At 53.2% G+C, this 15,470-nt stretch overlaps 4 protein-coding genes across 4 annotated transcripts; 2 read left to right on the forward strand and 2 right to left on the reverse strand.

Annotated features, from left to right (window-relative positions):
• The first annotated feature begins 730 nt into the window (after nt 1-730).
• FITM1 (fat storage inducing transmembrane protein 1) lies at nt 731-2,381 on the forward strand. Its single transcript, XM_036449706.2, has 3 exons — nt 731-1,172; nt 1,525-2,194; nt 2,231-2,381. The coding sequence occupies exons 1-2, from the start codon at nt 907-909 to the stop codon at nt 2,135-2,137; spliced, it is 879 nt and encodes a 292-aa protein (XP_036305599.1). The 5' UTR covers nt 731-906; the 3' UTR covers nt 2,138-2,194; nt 2,231-2,381.
• Nucleotides 2,382-5,052: 2,671 nt separating this feature from the next.
• Nucleotides 5,053-7,796, forward strand: PSME1 (proteasome activator subunit 1). Its single transcript, XM_036449725.2, has 11 exons — nt 5,053-5,217; nt 5,817-5,849; nt 6,013-6,075; nt 6,165-6,278; nt 6,366-6,408; nt 6,528-6,625; nt 6,858-6,926; nt 7,012-7,079; nt 7,183-7,237; nt 7,315-7,401; nt 7,578-7,796. Exons 1-11 carry the CDS (start codon nt 5,179-5,181, stop codon nt 7,656-7,658), a joined length of 750 nt encoding a protein of 249 aa, XP_036305618.1. The 5' UTR covers nt 5,053-5,178; the 3' UTR covers nt 7,659-7,796.
• A 3-nt stretch (nt 7,797-7,799) lies between these two features.
• On the reverse strand, nt 7,800-9,903 carry EMC9 (ER membrane protein complex subunit 9). Its single transcript, XM_036449752.2, has 5 exons — nt 9,602-9,903; nt 9,404-9,480; nt 8,441-8,510; nt 8,262-8,356; nt 7,800-8,050 (listed from the first exon to the last, which is right to left on the reverse strand). Exons 1-5 carry the CDS (start codon nt 9,797-9,799, stop codon nt 7,870-7,872), a joined length of 621 nt encoding a protein of 206 aa, XP_036305645.1. The 5' UTR covers nt 9,800-9,903; the 3' UTR covers nt 7,800-7,869.
• Nucleotides 9,904-11,346: 1,443 nt separating this feature from the next.
• Nucleotides 11,347-14,970, reverse strand: PSME2 (proteasome activator subunit 2). The gene is made up of 11 exons (XM_036449774.2): nt 14,805-14,970; nt 14,463-14,495; nt 13,990-14,052; nt 13,685-13,771; nt 13,559-13,589; nt 13,373-13,470; nt 12,446-12,514; nt 12,172-12,239; nt 11,948-12,002; nt 11,567-11,653; nt 11,347-11,473 (listed from the first exon to the last, which is right to left on the reverse strand). The coding sequence occupies exons 1-11, from the start codon at nt 14,850-14,852 to the stop codon at nt 11,393-11,395; spliced, it is 720 nt and encodes a 239-aa protein (XP_036305667.1). The 5' UTR covers nt 14,853-14,970; the 3' UTR covers nt 11,347-11,392.
• Nucleotides 14,971-15,470: the final 500 nt, after the last annotated feature.

Consider the following 15,470-nt stretch of genomic DNA (forward strand, 5'->3'; position numbering starts at 1 on the left):
ACCCCCCATAACCTAAGGTTTTGATGGCTGGGGATTTTTGTTCTAGGTCTCCTTCCCTCTTTTCCTCCTTCCCCATCACCTGGGAGTAAACCTAATCTTTGGGTCTTTGAGAGTCCAGTCTGGGCCATCACCATCTCACACAGTATGCCTCTTTCAGGTCACGAGTTTCATCTGTCGGCCATCATAATAAACATACCAAAGAAGGGTCCCCTTTAGATCTAATGTCTTGTACGTTCACACAGCAGCCCTGGGACCAAACTAGCCCCCCCAGAACCCCTCAGACCAGATAAGCTGGGGCTGAGCTAAGTCCCTGGGGTCATAGTTCCCTAAAGTGGCCTGATTGGACAGTGCAGCCATCTGGCTGCATGCTCAGTGGTGGGCTCTTGTGCTCAAACCTAAGGGGAGGGGCTGGACCACACTGATGACGAGGGAGACAGATTTTTAATAAATCCCACGGTTTGGTTTTATCTTTCTGACCCCTAATTTCCCTGTGGATCAAACACATAGTAAAGTTGGGATGAAGTGGGACGACTGGCTGACCAAACAGAAATAGGCAGATCCAAGCAGACTGTGGTCCAAGACAACCCTAAACAGTGGGCCTGGCCCTACGGCATGAACTAGAACATAGAGCTGGGGACAGACCTAGAGGACCAAGGGGACACGGCCTTAGTAGGAAGGACACAGGCTGCGATCCAGACACCCCGAGGCTGGGACCCTGCTGACGTGGCAGCCCTCTGCCCTGGCCCCATACGGCCCCCCGCCCCTCTCCCTCGCCTGCCAGCTGCCAACAGGGCTCTGCTCTGTGTCTGCCACACCTGTCACTGCCTGTCCTTGCCCCGGGGGGGCCCCATCAGCCCCTCCTCAGCTGCCCAGCAGAGCAAGCAGTTAGTGGGGAGGGGAGGGAACATGGAGCGGGGGCCGGCGGTGGGGGCAGGGCTGGGGGCCAGGGCCCGAATCCGGGCATTGCTGGGCTGCCTGGTCAAGGTGCTGCTCTGGGTGGCCTCTGCCTTGCTGTATTTTGGAAGTGAACAGGCTGCCCGCCTCCTGGGCAGCCCCTGCTTACGGCGCCTGTACCATGCCTGGCTGGCAGCAGTGGTCATCTTTGGGCCCCTTCTTCAGTTCCACGTCAACCCTCGGACCATCTTCGCCAGCCACGGGAACTTCTTCAACATGTGAGTCCGCTCGAGGCGAGGGGCGCCGGCTCCCTGCCCTCTGGGATCCTAGCTCCCTCCGGGCTTCTGTCCTCCTGCCAGGCCAAACACTAAAAATAGGCTAGGAGGTTGAAGAGAAAGAAGAGGGGGAGGGGGACTGCTTGGGGGAGGGGGGAAGAGTCGGGAGCAGGACTGAAGAGGAAATATGGACCCTCAAAGGCTGAATGGCCCTTAAGTGGGTGGGGGTGGGAGGTATAGGAAATAGACGCCCAGTGATGAAATGTAGGACTGGGCACAGCAGCGGAGAACACAGAGCGGAGCCGGGAGACGGGGCGGAGGGGTCTCAGTAATCTCCCCTCTCGTCTGCCCACAGAAAGTTCGTGAATTCCGCGTGGGGCTGGACATGCACCTTCCTGGGGGGCTTCGTTCTGCTGGTGGTGTTCCTGGCCACACGGCGCGTGGCGGTGACTGCCCGGCACCTGAGCCGGCTGGTGGTGGGGGCCGCCGTGTGGCGGGGGGCTGGCCGGGCCTTCCTGCTCATCGAGGACCTGACCGGCTCCTGCTTCGAGCCCCTGCCCCAGGGCCTGCTGCTCCACGAGCTGCCTGACCGCCGCAGCTGCCTGGCAGCCGGCCACCAGTGGCGGGGCTACACGGTCTCCTCCCACACCTTCCTGCTCACCTTCTGCTGCCTGCTCATGGCTGAGGAAGCCGCAGTGTTTGCCAAGTACCTGGCCCACGGGCTGCCCGCCGGGGCGCCCCTGCGCCTTGTCTTCCTGCTCAACGTGCTGTTGCTGGGCCTCTGGAACTTCTTGCTGCTCTGTACTGTCATCTACTTCCACCAGTACACTCACAAGGTGGTGGGCGCCGCGGTGGGCACCTTCGCCTGGTACCTCACCTACGGCAGCTGGTATCATCAGCCCTGGTCTCCAGGGAGCCCTGGCCACGGGCTCTTCCCTCGCCCCCACTCCAGCCGCAAGCGTAACTGAAAGAAATAAAAGCACGTTAGGCCTGGCTCTGGCCCCTCTCATCATTTGGTTGGTGGGAGGGGGAGGGGGGAAGGGGGGGTGGAGTGGGGAGACACCTGAAAGGATGGGAAGGGCAAAAAGAGAGGCTGGAAAATAAAATAAATAAATATTAGAAATAAATAAAAGAGAGGCTGATGGTCATGAGATTCCTCAGCCATTCCTTGCTGTTATCAATTTTGAATGTCCTCCCTTATGCTCAATGGCCGTTTCTCCTGTGTTCTTTTATTCTCCTAGTCCTCACAGACTTTGAGCTGTTTGAGGCTCTGAAGCCAAGGAGTGACACTGCTAGGGCAGGTAACGGTGCCCTTGGGTATCGGCAGCATTCCTGCTGAGCAGGTGCTCCATCTCCAGCCTGGTTGATTTTTTCCCCTGCCTCTTCCACTGAATCCTACCCCTGCTCTCTGCAGGGGCCTGCCTATCTTCCTCACAGGGGTCAATGTGTGCTCATTTATTTAATAGGTGTTTATTAAACCAAGCATAGTTCTATGCCAGGTGAATAAGAAAGACTAGTGTAGTGTATCCCTCATCTTACAAAGGATGTCTCAAAAAGTTGAATTATGGAGTCATTTATTAAAAGCCGGCGGCATACGAGGGGCTAAAGCTCCGAATCTCACAGCCCCGAACAGCTTACCACATCTGGCTTATATTGGTAGAATATCACAAAGGTATCAATTACATCTTTGGGTCTGGAATGAGGAACTTGTTTCGTGAGCAAGTTCGTTATCTAAAGTATCTATGAATCACTGAATCAACAGAAACACATTATCTGGGACCACCGGGGCAATTTAGAATAATTGTGCTGTCCAGATTCTGGGACCACTGAGTCAACCGAAACTCAGTTATCTGTAGCTACTGAGACAATTAGGATAATTGAACTATCCTGAGTCCCAGAAGAATGTGCTTCAATGACCTGTGAGATCACAATCAATGGGATATTCAAACCATCATCAATGGAGTATTGAGATAGCATACATAAGTTCAGAAAATCAAAATAACTTTCTATTTTTTTTTTTAAAGAGGGGATTGCTTCAGGCAGGGTTCCCTTTCTTTTCTTTTCTTTTTTTAAATATATTTTATTGATTTTTTACAGAGAGGAAGGGAGGGCGATAGAGAGTTAGAAACATTGATCAGCTGCCTCCTGCACACCTCCCACTGGGTATGTGCCCACAACCAAGGTACATGCCCTTGACCAGAATCGAACCTGGGACCCTTCAATCCGCAGACCAATGCTCTATCCACTGAACCAAAGTGGTTTCGGCACTTCCTATTGTTTTAGCAAACAAATAAGTACAGAGCCCAAACAGTGGTTTCTACCTGAGATGATTGCTACCATACTTCACTAGGTTTTTGCTACTTGGGGGCTAATGGGTTGATTACTGGGGAAGGTAGATGATATGCTCACAATAACAAGTAATTTGTATTGTGCTTACTCTGTGCCAGGCACCATTCTAAGTGTCTGTAAGTTCTTCATATAAATTAACACATTTAGCCCTGGTGGTGCTCCTGGCTACACGGCATGTGTGTCCATTGTACAGTTGGGAAAACTGAAGCACTTGTTCACAGCTAGTAAACATGAGAATCAGGATTATAAACCCAGGCACTATGGGTCTAGTATCTGTCTCTAAACCAGGTATAAGCAAATTATAGCCCTCCTGTGGCCACTTTTTGTATTGCTTGATTGCTAAGAAAGGTTCTTAACATTTTTAAATGGCTGAAAAAAAATTAAAGGAGTATTGCATGATATCTGAAAATTAATGTGAAATTCAAATTCCAGTGTCCATAGATAAAATTTTATTGGAACCTAGCCACACTAATTTATTTAAGTATAGCTACTTGCCTGCTACCATGGCAGAGTTGAGTACTGTGTTGCTATAGACACTATATGGCCCCAAAAGCCTAAAATATTTACTATCTGGCCTTTTACAGAAAACGTTTGTTTGTCAAATCCTGGTCTAAACCACACAAGCCTCAAAAATTAAACTGACTGATATCAGAGATAAGTGCTATGATGGTACTTAAATGGGATGCTTTGTAAAAGAGAGACTTGGCACCCTCGCTGATTTGACTCAGTGGATAGAGTGTGGCCCTGCAGATTGAAGGATTCGGGGTTCAGTGCCAGTCAGGTGATGGGTGATTCTCTGTCATCATTGATGTTCCCCTCTCTCCCTTCCTCTCTGAAATCAGTAATATATATATATATATATATATATATATATATATATATATATATATATATATATATCCAAAAAGTTCTAAGCAAGAAAGAGCCAGATTCTGCTGCTTGTGGAGAGCGGGTTATAGAGAAATGGAGTCCACAACAAGGGTCCGGCTTGGAGTCTGAATGTCACTGCATTGGCAGAGGATGCCGGGGGAACCAGGGACGCATGCTGGCAGGGCTGAGGGGAAAAAGCCAGGCCTGTTCCACAGCTGAGGAAAGATGGCAGAGCACCAGATAAGGCTTATCCCTGTCCCAGGGCCAGCAGATGAACAAGAGAGCCGGTGGGAAGTCAGGAGGCGGGGGCGCGGGGGAGGGAGTCCAAAGGCGGGCACTGGCCGGGAAGAGGGAGTGCACGGATCTTGAAGCCAGAGAGGCGAGAATCGAAGCCCAGAGCGCCCAGGCGTGGGAAGGAGGCAGGGGAGGAGGGAAGAGGAAGAAAGAGGAGGGAGGAGGAGGGAGGAGGAGGGAGGAAGAGAGAGGAGAAGGCGGGGCGCCCAGAGCAGGGAGGCGGGGCGGGGGGCGGGGGGCGGGCGGAGGAGCTCAGTGCAAACGCTCCCCATGGGCTCTAGGGGGCGCCCGGCCCGAGCCGCCAGGCTCCGCACGCCTCCCCCCACCCCGCCCCGTCCCCACCCGGCCCCTCTGGGCCAGTCCCCGCCTCCTCCAGCGCCTCGGCTCCCGCTACCCTAGAGGGCGGCCGGCTGCGCGCGCTGCTTTCGCTTTCCCTTCCCCAGCCCCGTCCTCCTCCTCGTGCGGCGCTGGGACCCGGGACCCCCGCCGCCCAGCCATGGCCACGCTCAGGGTGCAGCCTGAAGCCCAAGCCAAGGTGAGCGCTGTGGGTCCGAGGAAGGACCATCCGGGAGGCGTGGCGCCGAAAAGCTGGGGGCGTAGGTGACCCGGCCCCCACGCCCCCGACCCGGGGGGTCCGTCTTCGAGCCCCAGTGAGCCTCCAGGCCCGGAGCACCTGAGCCCCAGGAGCCCCGCGGGTTCGGCGCCGGGAGGGGAGGCGGCCGGGGTGCAGCGGTGCAGCGGGGTGAGGTGAAGCGGAGAGCTGGCGTGGAGGGGAAGCCCGCTGGCCCGGCGCCGGGCCCACACACAGGCGTGGTGCGGGGCCCGTCCGGCCACCACCGTGCCTTTTCCACGGGGAGGGCCCGGGGCCCACCACGCAGGGCACTCGCTCCGCCCCTGCCCTGGCGCGGAAGGCTCTCACCCCTCTCCTTACACAGCCCAAGGCACCCAAGGGACCTGTTCTCACTAGAACCCCTCGCCCCTTCGCAGCCCGGAAGGTTCTCATCCCCAAAACCCAGTCCCAAGGGCATCCACTCCACCCTCCCCCGGCCCAAACCCGACACAGCCCTAAGGGAACAGTACCCAGGTGAACTGGCCATTAAGCCAGGTGTCTGAAAGGCTGCCTGTGTCCCACAGGTAGATGTGTTCCGTGAAGACCTGTGTACCAAGGTAAGACCTACCCCATCAGCACCCCACTCCTACCCAGTTCCCACTGCTTAGCCCTTCCTTGCTGAGCAGGGTCAGCCCTGCTTTGCTGCCTAGGAAGGACGTTTGATTCTAACACCCCACCCCCCATCTCCCGCAACTTCTCCCAACTCCACGGCATTCACAGACAGAGAACCTGCTCGGGAGCTACTTCCCCAAGAAGATTTCTGAGTTGGATGCGTTTTTAAAGGTACTGAGGCTGAGCAGGGAGCCAAAGAGTAGGGGCTAAGGGGCCAGGAGGATGCCCTTGCCTCCAGCCTTCCTCCTACCCTGTGCCAGGAGCCAGCTCTCAATGAAGCCAACCTGAGCGACCTGAAGGCCCCATTGGACATTCCTGTGCCTGACCCGGAGAAGGAGAAGGAGAAGGAGGAGCGGAAGAAACAGCAGCAGGAGGCAAGCCAGGAAGAGCTGGGAGGAGGGACCCAAGAATGGGAAAATTAGCCTTACATCTGACTCCCAAGAGCCATTCTTTCCCTGCAGAAGGAAGACAAGGATGAAAAGAAGAAAGAGGATGAAGACAAAGGTACCACTCTGGTGGGAAGGATCTTGAGTCTTCTCGGCCAGGAGCGCCTCCTAAAGGATCCCTCTTCCCCACCCCTCACTCAGTCCCAGCGTGTGACTGACCTACTGCCCACTCTCTAGGTCCTCCCTGTGGCCCCGTGAACTGCAACGAGAAGATCGTGACCCTCCTGCAGCGCCTAAAGCCTGAGATCAAGGACGTCATTGAGCAGCTCAACCTGGTGAGCCCTCCTACTTCACTGCCCCCTCTGGGTTTTAGTCAAACCCTTTTCTTCCTTGGCCCCTGCCATTGAGGGCCTCTGGCACCTGCCAGGTCTCAGCAGGAGAGGGCATAGCCACAAAGTCAGAAGTTTAAGTCCTGGGGCTCAAAGTGGGCAGGGAGCAAAGGAGGACAGGAATTCGGGAATTGGGTTGAGGGATCGATGTGGCTTTGATGCTGTTCCCTCCTCCCAGGTCACCACCTGGTTGCAGCTGCAGATACCTCGGATTGAGGACGGAAACAATTTTGGAGTGGCTGTCCAGGTTAGAGCACTGCCTCATTCCTCTGCTCTCCTTACCTCTCTGGTCCATGCTGTCTTCCACTTTCCCCCTTGAATTCTTCCCCCAGGAGAAGGTGTTTGAGCTGATGACTGCCCTTCACACCAAGCTGGAAGGATTCCACACTCAAATCGCCAAGTGAGAGTCTGCCCAATCGCACCCATTACACATTCTGCCTTTGACCTGGATCGAGGCCTCGTCTCTCTCCTTCTCCCACTCCACCCCCTTCTGTTTCCCACAGGTATTTCTCGGAACGGGGTGATGCCGTGGCCAAAGCAGCCAAGCAGCCCCACGTGGTAGGTGAGACCCAGGGTGGGGTGTATTGGAAAGGAAGGACACATTTGAAGCCAGCCCTGACCCAGGTCTCCCACAGGGCGATTACAGGCAGCTGGTGCATGAGCTGGACGAAGCAGAGTACCGGGATATCCGGCTGATGGTCATGGAGATCCGAAACGCTTATGTGAGGAGGAGAGGGTGGGGCAGGGGTGGGAGAGGCAGCTTTCCCAGGCCACCCTTCCCCTGACTCTGCAGCTGGGGGTGAAGGGTGGCAAAGGTCCGTGTCTCTGCCAGGTTAGAAAGGAGGCACAGAGCCACTGGGAACTTAGGGCTGATTCCCACTCCATCTTGGTCCCCTAGGCTGTGTTGTATGATATCATCCTGAAGAACTTTGAGAAGCTCAAGAAGCCCAGGGGAGAAACAAAGGGAATGATCTATTGAGAGCTTCCTCGTACACTGTCATGGGTCCAGCAGAGACCTTCCTGTCTCTGACAGGGAACTTCAGACTTTGTGCCACCTTCTGCCATTTGAGGGTTCTCCCTCACTTGCCTCTTAGGCACAATAAATAGAGTCATAATGCTATCCACTAGCTCAAGTCTCTTTATTGGATCCTGGCACATACACACACAAACACACACCCTCCGGCCCTGGCTCAGGCATTTCCATTGGTGGGACCAACCCACTGAGTGATTTTGGTGTTGAGCTGCTGGTTGGTCCAATCCTGCCGGATATCATCAAGGTGGCAGTCAAAGTCCACAAGGTGCTGCTGGGCCCGGCTCTCCAAGAGTGCTCCCACCATCTGTCGTGACTCTTCCCAGTCCCTCCACATCACTCTGAAACAATAACCCTCATGAAGGTCAAACTCAGCAGGCAGTGGGGCCAGACATAACAGATTAAGTCTAGAGCAGTGGTCACCAACCTTTCGGACCTCACTGACCACCAGTTGGCGACCACTGGTCTAGAGAATGACCCTTGGGACAGGACCAAGGACAGAGGCCCCGGCCCTGGATTTCCAAGGAGAGGTAGAGGGAGTGGGGCACTCACAAGTTCTTGTCCTTGGGGACCCAGCAGGGACCTTGGTTCTCCAGAACGATGACTGGGGGCACATGAGGCTGAGGCACCAGTTTCTGGTTATCCAACTGTGAAGATAAGGGCAGGTGAGAGCTTCAAGGATCTGCCTTCCTACTTTCTTTCCAACCCCCTTCTCCAAAGCCAAGCCTCACCATAATAAGTACTGCATCAGGGAAGAATTCTGCAATCCGCCCAGCGATTTTCAAGGCTAGGGGCCCAGGGCTGTGTAGAGGGAAGATCAGAGGAGTGAGGAGCCGACTGGAGAGACCCCGTCCATCTGAGCTGTGCTTCCCAGATTCCACAGACACGGATGCAGGGATTGGCTTTCCCTGTAGTTAACCTGGGGGTTCAGGTCTGCTTGCTGCTTCCCGCAGGGCTGCTGGATGCTTGTGTGCTGTGGGAAACAGGTGCTCGGACACTGCTGGTGAGAGTGGAAATCAAAGGTGGTCTTGGGGTGGGGGGGTAAGTTGGCATAACAATCCAAATTTAAACTGTATGCTACATACATGCTGACCCAGACATTCCACTTATAAAGAAATTACTGTAATAATAGTCGGGCAGTGTAATAAAAAATTGTGACAACCTCAATATTCAGTACAGGCATTAAATAAATTACAGTACATCCTTATTCACATTACACAGCCTTAGCTTAGGTAGATCCTGGTGTAGAGATGGAAAGATGTCAGATATTCACTAAATGAGAGGAAAGTACATTAAAAACAACAACTATGTATACTTTGATCCAGATATATAATACAAAAATTGAGATAATTTTTTTCTACTTATAGAAAAGAAATGTTGTGGTTTTTATTTAAGTTGCTAGCTGGGCTTCCGGTGTGCTTTTAGCAGTTGGGGGAAGGGTGCCTCGGTGAGAACAAGCGTCAGCCTTTTCTTATACACAGTCATCCTGCCCACACCACCAAAGCTCCCCAGAGTGTCTTTGCATTTATATTTCCTCACTCAGTACCCAACCTCATTCATGCCTGGTGTACAGTCCCTACTCCTAAGCTTTGATTAAGGAAAGATGGAAGGAACGACCAAGAGGAATGTTCTTGACACCACCCCCACCCGCACCCCATAACCCTTAGCCTTCCGCCTCTGGCTCCCAGACTCACCTTTGATCATGGAGAGCCGCATTGGCATGGTAGTACCCAGCCAGTACCAGGCCGGTCTGCGCGCCCCACACGTCTACCTGCCGTGGGAAAGGGCCGTCAGTGCCGCCCTGTGGGTGGTCACTGCTGGAGGCGGGGATAGGCTTGGGCAAGGGGTGATAGGGGGGTTCACAGTGGTCGGTGGGCGGCCAGCAGCCGCACCTGGTGGAGGGCGACCTCCAGCATGACGGACAGCGCCAGGTGGCTGTGGAAGAGCGGCACGCAGTCGGTGAGGCACAGGCATTCTCCCGACCGCGGCGCGGGCGCCAGCAGCAGCCCGTTGACCGCGGCGTGCGGGTAGCGGGCGGCGTGCAGGCACATCTTCCCGTAGGCCCGCGCCGAGATCTCCACCTCCCCCATGGCTAACCGGGCCCGGCTCGCGTCTGCCAGGCTTCCTCCAGCGCCCCACACCCTCCTGGCCCTTCCTGTGTCCCCGCCCCCCGCTTAGGTCCGGGGGTAACCCCGGTTTGCCTGGAAGGGGCCTCGGCTCCGGAGCCGGGAACGTAGGCAGCCGGATGGCATGGTACAGTACCCAGCCCCGCGTCCGCCAGACCCCAGGGGCGGCCACACACCCGAGCTGGACCAGCTCCTAGACTGACTGCCTACACCGTGCTCTTTGATAGGCTCAGAGGCCTCGTTTTGTCCAATCACCGGCCTCATCCAAAACTTGTCCCACCTTTGTCTCCAGCAGAGTGGAAAGAACCCACCGCAGCAAAAGGAACAGCTGCACGCTGGCTGGCTAGGCTTCCCAAATAGGATTCGTGATTGCAGGACTGCTTCTTCCCTTACCTGTGCCCCAGCCCCCAAGGAGCCCGCAGAGTCAGCCCGCGTTAGGTGTCCAGAGTAGTAGATCTTTGACCTTGGGCATGTAGCCAATTAACTTGCTCCTACTATTGAATGAGGTTTGTACTCTAGACGGCTCTTGCATTTATTAATGAGCCAACTATAGGTTATCTGGCCTTTGGTTTCCTTGATGTAATATCTGCAGAAGTGAAGACAGCAATTGACTGAAGGAGGATAAAATATATATATATATATATATATATATATACATATATATATATATACACACACACATACATACACACACACACACACACATACACACACACATACACACACACACACACACACACACACACAGACCCATAATGTCCTGTGCTATAATTTGCTTTAGCATAATGCCTTGAGGAGGTTTTTTTCCCCCCCTCCCAGTCTTTGAGAAGTTCAACCATTAACCTGTAATGCTTCCAGTGAAACGTCATTCTTTCTCCAGGCTTGCTCTGAACTGATGAAGTGATGGAAGGCTTTTCCTTTCTTCATTCCCTGACCTCAGCCAAAGAGCTTTCCTCTTGTCGGTCCCAACCTTGATTCTTCCTGTAAGGGCTCTGCCCAAATGCCACCTCTTCCAAGAAGCACTCATGAAACTCCCAGATGGAAATAATCTTGTGAAAATCCCAAATACAAGTTATCTTCATGGCCTTGGTGGCATGTAACAGTTTCCACCCTGTTTTTTGTTTTGTTTTTTTTTAATATATTTTATTGATTTTTTTACAGAGAGGAAGGGAGAGGGATAGAGAGCTATAAACATCGATGAGAGAGAAACAGCGACCAGCTGCCTCCTGTACAACCCCTACTGGGGATGTGCCCACAACCAAGGTACATGCCCTTGACCAGAATCAAACCTGGGACCTTTCAGTCCGCAGACCGAAGCTCTATCCACTGAGCTAAACCGGCTTCGGTTCCACCCTATTACTTATGATGACTTCTTAAGAACAGAATTGGCATATAATTCATCTTTGTCTTCCTGGAACCCCCTACCTTTCCCACCACCACATTCACATTCAGTGTCTGGACAAAGGTGGCACTCAGTAAATGCTTTCTGAATGAACGACACACACCAGAGGTAATCCACACAAAGTATTGGTAATTTATTTCCTTTTAGCCGTGGAGTCAGTACATAGATGGCTTCTCTTCACCCTTTGGGTTGACAATTTTCTCCAGGTTGCTGCTAATGATATGATAAAGCTCAGCCTGAAAGAAGGCCAACAAGTACAGCAGTCAGGTTCTTGGCTCTCCCTCTGTACCCCTTCATCCAAATCCCTTGGGGGCTTACTCCGTACTCACATAGAAGGCCCTTAGGTCCAGCACCATGGCCCTGAGCTCCCTATAGGCTGCCTCATCTCGCTCGTGCACCAAGGCCCGGTAATCCATCTGGGATGTGGAAGGCAAAGCTGAGTCAGGGGGCTGAGACAAAGTCTGGTTCCCTCATACAGGGAATAGGTAACTTGAGGATGAGCCCTTAGCACAAGAAACGGGATTCCCACAGTGCCAAACAAAAAAAGGGTCAATATTTTCGAAACCCAAATCAGTTTCCTAGGCAATGCTTTCCCTTAATATTCCCCATATTGGGAAGGTCATAAACAAAACAAAGAGGACTTCTATCCCTCTTTCCTCACCCTCCCAGCCGCCAGCCTCAGCAGAAAGGCTAGTAGACAATCTACTCACTACATGGGTCTCCTTAGAGGCCTTGGCCACAGCATCTCCACGTTCTGAGAAGTACCTGCCAGAAGCAAGGGGAGTAACCACAAGAATGGGCATTCAGAGAGATACATTCCCTCAGGCCCCTCCCAAAGCCCCCCACCGTCCTAATGGGACTGCCTACCTTTGGGAGTCCCCAAAGCCACTCCCCTACTCCCCATCCCCCATGGTGGCCTTCTTGGTGCCCTCACTTGGAAATGGTTGTCTGGAAGGCTTCTACTTTGGTCTTGACTGCATTCATTCTCTCCAGAACCTTCTCCTGTGGTGACAAAAGAGATGGGAGGCAAAGAAAACACTTCATCTCCTCCCGTCTTTATTCATCATCTTCCTATTGCTTCTTGGCCTTTTGGCTAAGATCAAGTGTAGTATTATCATCTTCCTCCTCCTCCCAGTTATGTCTACCTCCTTTTCCTTACTCTCCAAGTCTCTTCCAGATTTTAATGTCTTCATACACCCTTTTCTTACCTGGATTGCTACTCCAAAGTCATTTCCATCCTCAATCTTGGGGATCAGGTGCTGGATCCACGCGATCACCTACATGAAGAGGTATCATGTCGGAATCATTCAACAAATTTACTGGGTTCTTCCTATTTCTGCTATTTCATAACAATGGCTGTATTTAATTGAGCATTTATTATGTGCTAAGTACTGTGTTATGTATTATGCATCTCATTTAATCTTTCAAGTTATATATTCTTTTAAAAAAAAAAAACTGATTTATTTATTATTATTTTTTTCAATCCTCACCCAAGGATATTTTTCCATTGGTATTTAGAGAGAGTGGAAGAGAGAGGGAAAGACAGAGAGAAATATCGATGTGAGAGAAACACATCGATTGATTGCCTCCTTAACACACACAGTGACCAGGGCTCAGGCCAGGGAGAAGCCTGCAACCAAGGTATGGGCCCTTGACCGGAATCAAACCCAGGACTTTTTGGTCCACAGTCCAATGCTCTATTCAAACCATCGAGGGCTCCAGTTATATATTCTTATTATTATACCCACTTAACAGATGAAAAAAAAGGAACCATAGAACATTTAAGTGACTTAAGATAACCAGCTAGGTAAGTGATAGAGTCATGATTTGAATCCAGGCAGTTTTCCTCTAGGGCCAAACTCTTAAATCAACTCACTATATTATAGCATCTGCACTATCCAGCTGGTACAGCAGTGAGTTCTGAGGTTACGGAGGTGAATATAGCACGGCCTTTGATTTCAGGGATACCACAGTGATATGAGAGGTCTAGAGGAATAAAAGGTATCTAAACCTGTGTCACAGAAGGAGGCTTCCTATTTCAGGAATAGGTTCCTGAAGGAAGGAGTTGCATTTCTGAAGGACACCAGGGCCTGGCCTGGCTTGTCTTCTCTATTTTCCTCAGTTCCCAGGCTTACCAGAATACATTTTTCTTTGAGAGTCCAGACTTCTGGCTTAACCAGGGCAAGCAGGGCCAGGAGCTTCTCATTCCCAGGGAGAAAGCCGCACTTAGGGACTGTGAAAAAGAAGGGACGTAGGCCCCTTTTTTTTATCCAGCAGTATTGTGCCATTTCCCTTTCCCTAGCTACCCATTCTTTTCTTACCTTCTTTCTTCTCCTGCTTATCTGTTTCCATCTAAAGTAGAAAGGGTGAAAGTAGCTTCAGAAAAGTCATGGGGATGAGAGAGCCATCCTTTGCAATAGTCTAAACCCTACCCCTGAGAGCCTCACCTCGTCATCTTTGGGCGGAGGGTCTGGAATAGGGATGTCCAGTGAGGCTCGGAGAGAGGTCAGGTCGGCCACATTGAGGGAGTCCTCCTGCACAAAGCTTCCTGTCAGGGGCCGCCCGACCTTCCCTCCACCCATCCCTCCTGCTCTCTCCCTCCCAACCTAGGCTCAAGCCTCACACCATCCTCAAATTCCCAGTCGACCACTCACACCTGTTCTCTACCTGCTGAGCCCAGTTTTTAGTTAGAGAGGGTGGGTGGAGAGGACAGAGGTCATGGGATGAAGCAAAAGGGGTCCATACCACTCACTTGCAAGAGCTGATTCAGGTGTATGATCTTCTGTGGCAAGAATGTGTGGAGGAATTCCTCAGCCTGTGGGTTATATTAAAGGGTGGGGAATCACAGAAAACACTCAGTGTGATGTCTGAGAAGTGGGACTCAATCCAAGACCTACAAATGAGGAAACTGAAGTCCTGAAAAGTGAAGGGACTTGCCCAACTGGGAAGTGGCAGATTCAAGGTTAGGGCTGCGGTATTGGGCTTCGGGGCCACAGCATCTCCCTCCACACCATAAGAGTGGAGAAGAAGTGGCAGAAATGGGGACAATATTAAAAGATGTCAAATTAGAGGTAGAGATCCATTAGGAGCTTATCTTGGGTGAAGGCTTGATAAGGGAAGTAGGGCCAAAGTCTAGGGTGGGTTCGGGGGTCACTCTGAGAGGTTGTGATCCTTAAGCATCGACCTAAGATTCTAGGTCAAATAGCTTGAATCCAGAAGACTTACCTCCTGGAAAAGATTCTGCCTGAAGACATCCACCTGCATAGAGAGCAGTACCCGAATGTTGGTTAAAGGTCTCAATTATCAACAATCTCATCCCCAATTAAATGCCCTCCAACTTGGCTCTGGCCTTTCCCACCACAAGCCAGATTTCCTTGCAAGTCCTTGCTCAGAGCAGACAGGCCAGAGGGCATGAATCTGGGAATCCCCGGGCAGAAGTGAAAGCACTAGTGAGAGAGGGAGGCTGGGGTAGCTCTCCGGCACGGCCTTGGTCCCCTGGAACGCCCAGCTTCGCCTCTATCCAGGAGGGCTCCCCGGCCCCGCTCCTAGCTCCCCGGTCCCCCTTACCTGTTTGCGGGCTTCCCCGCTCAGGCGCACCCCACAAGGCTTGGCCATGCTGCTCCGGTGGCTAGATCTCGGGTCTCTCCGGGCTCACCTCCTGGGCTTTCGCTTTCACTACCCACATCCAGGCCCGCCCCCCTTAACCCCACCCCCTTCCTTTTCTCTCCCCCCTCCCCCTGGCAGGCCGCCAACCGCGCGGAGCCCCTTAGCCATGCTCCACCAGTTGAAACTAGGAGAGGCGGTGCCCACTCGGTTACGAGGCCCGGGGAGGTCCGAGGGCGGAGCCAGGGCGAGTGGCACCGCGAACACTGAGCCGGGGCGGTCGCTCCCGGGAAGGGGCGGGGCTGGCAGGAAGCCGGGGTTGGAGCGGGAGGTGGGGAGCGGGGGTTCAGCGATGGGGCTGCCCCTGGAAGGCGCCGCTGTGAGGAGGGACCAGCCGGGCCCCAGAGCTGTGGAAGGGGGGGGGGGGGGGAGGGCCTGGAGCTGGGGCGCGCCGGCTAGCTGACTGTGAAACGGAGCGGGCGTGGGGCTCCCCGCCTCCAGCCCCGACTGGAGGAGACGCGCTTGAGCCCGGCACCGGCGCAGAGTGGGCTTCCCCGGTGGAGACCGGAGCCGGGCCTGCTGGTCTGCACAGGGAGGAAGGCTCTGAGGGGAAGCAGGTGCCCCCGCGCC

The sequence above is a fragment of the Pipistrellus kuhlii genome, unplaced genomic scaffold (genome assembly GCF_014108245.1).
Source record: "Pipistrellus kuhlii isolate mPipKuh1 unplaced genomic scaffold, mPipKuh1.p scaffold_m20_p_1, whole genome shotgun sequence".
Lineage (NCBI taxonomy): Eukaryota > Metazoa > Chordata > Mammalia > Chiroptera > Vespertilionidae > Pipistrellus > Pipistrellus kuhlii.

Bases quoted from the DNA above. Each gene is read 5' to 3' on its own strand.
- FITM1 (XM_036449706.2), top strand. From the start codon at position 907: ATGGAGCGGGGGCCGGCGGTGGGGGCAGGGCTGGGGGCCAGGGCCCGA. The intron at 1,173-1,524 runs GTGAGTCCGCTC...GTCTGCCCACAG, and splicing joins CACGGGAACTTCTTCAACAT to AAAGTTCGTGAATTCCGCGT.
- PSME1 (XM_036449725.2), top strand. From the start codon at position 5,179: ATGGCCACGCTCAGGGTGCAGCCTGAAGCCCAAGCCAAG. The intron at 6,076-6,164 runs GTACTGAGGCTG...ACCCTGTGCCAG, and splicing joins AGTTGGATGCGTTTTTAAAG to GAGCCAGCTCTCAATGAAGC. The intron at 7,080-7,182 runs GTGAGAGTCTGC...TGTTTCCCACAG, and splicing joins TTCCACACTCAAATCGCCAA to GTATTTCTCGGAACGGGGTG.
- EMC9 (XM_036449752.2), bottom strand. From the start codon at position 9,799: ATGGGGGAGGTGGAGATCTCGGCGCGGGCCTACGGGAAGATGTGCCTG. The intron at 8,511-9,403 runs GTGAGTCTGGGA...CCCTCTACACAG, and splicing joins GCGGCTCTCCATGATCAAAG to CCCTGGGCCCCTAGCCTTGA. The intron at 8,051-8,261 runs GTGAGTGCCCCA...TTATTGTTTCAG, and splicing joins GTCCCCAAGGACAAGAACTT to AGTGATGTGGAGGGACTGGG.
- PSME2 (XM_036449774.2), bottom strand. From the start codon at position 14,852: ATGGCCAAGCCTTGTGGGGTGCGCCTGAGCGGGGAAGCCCGCAAACAG. The intron at 13,772-13,989 runs GTGAGTGGTATG...AGCTTTGTGCAG, and splicing joins ACCTGAATCAGCTCTTGCAA to GAGGACTCCCTCAATGTGGC. The intron at 11,654-11,947 runs GTGAGTAGATTG...TCCACATCCCAG, and splicing joins CCTCTAAGGAGACCCATGTA to ATGGATTACCGGGCCTTGGT.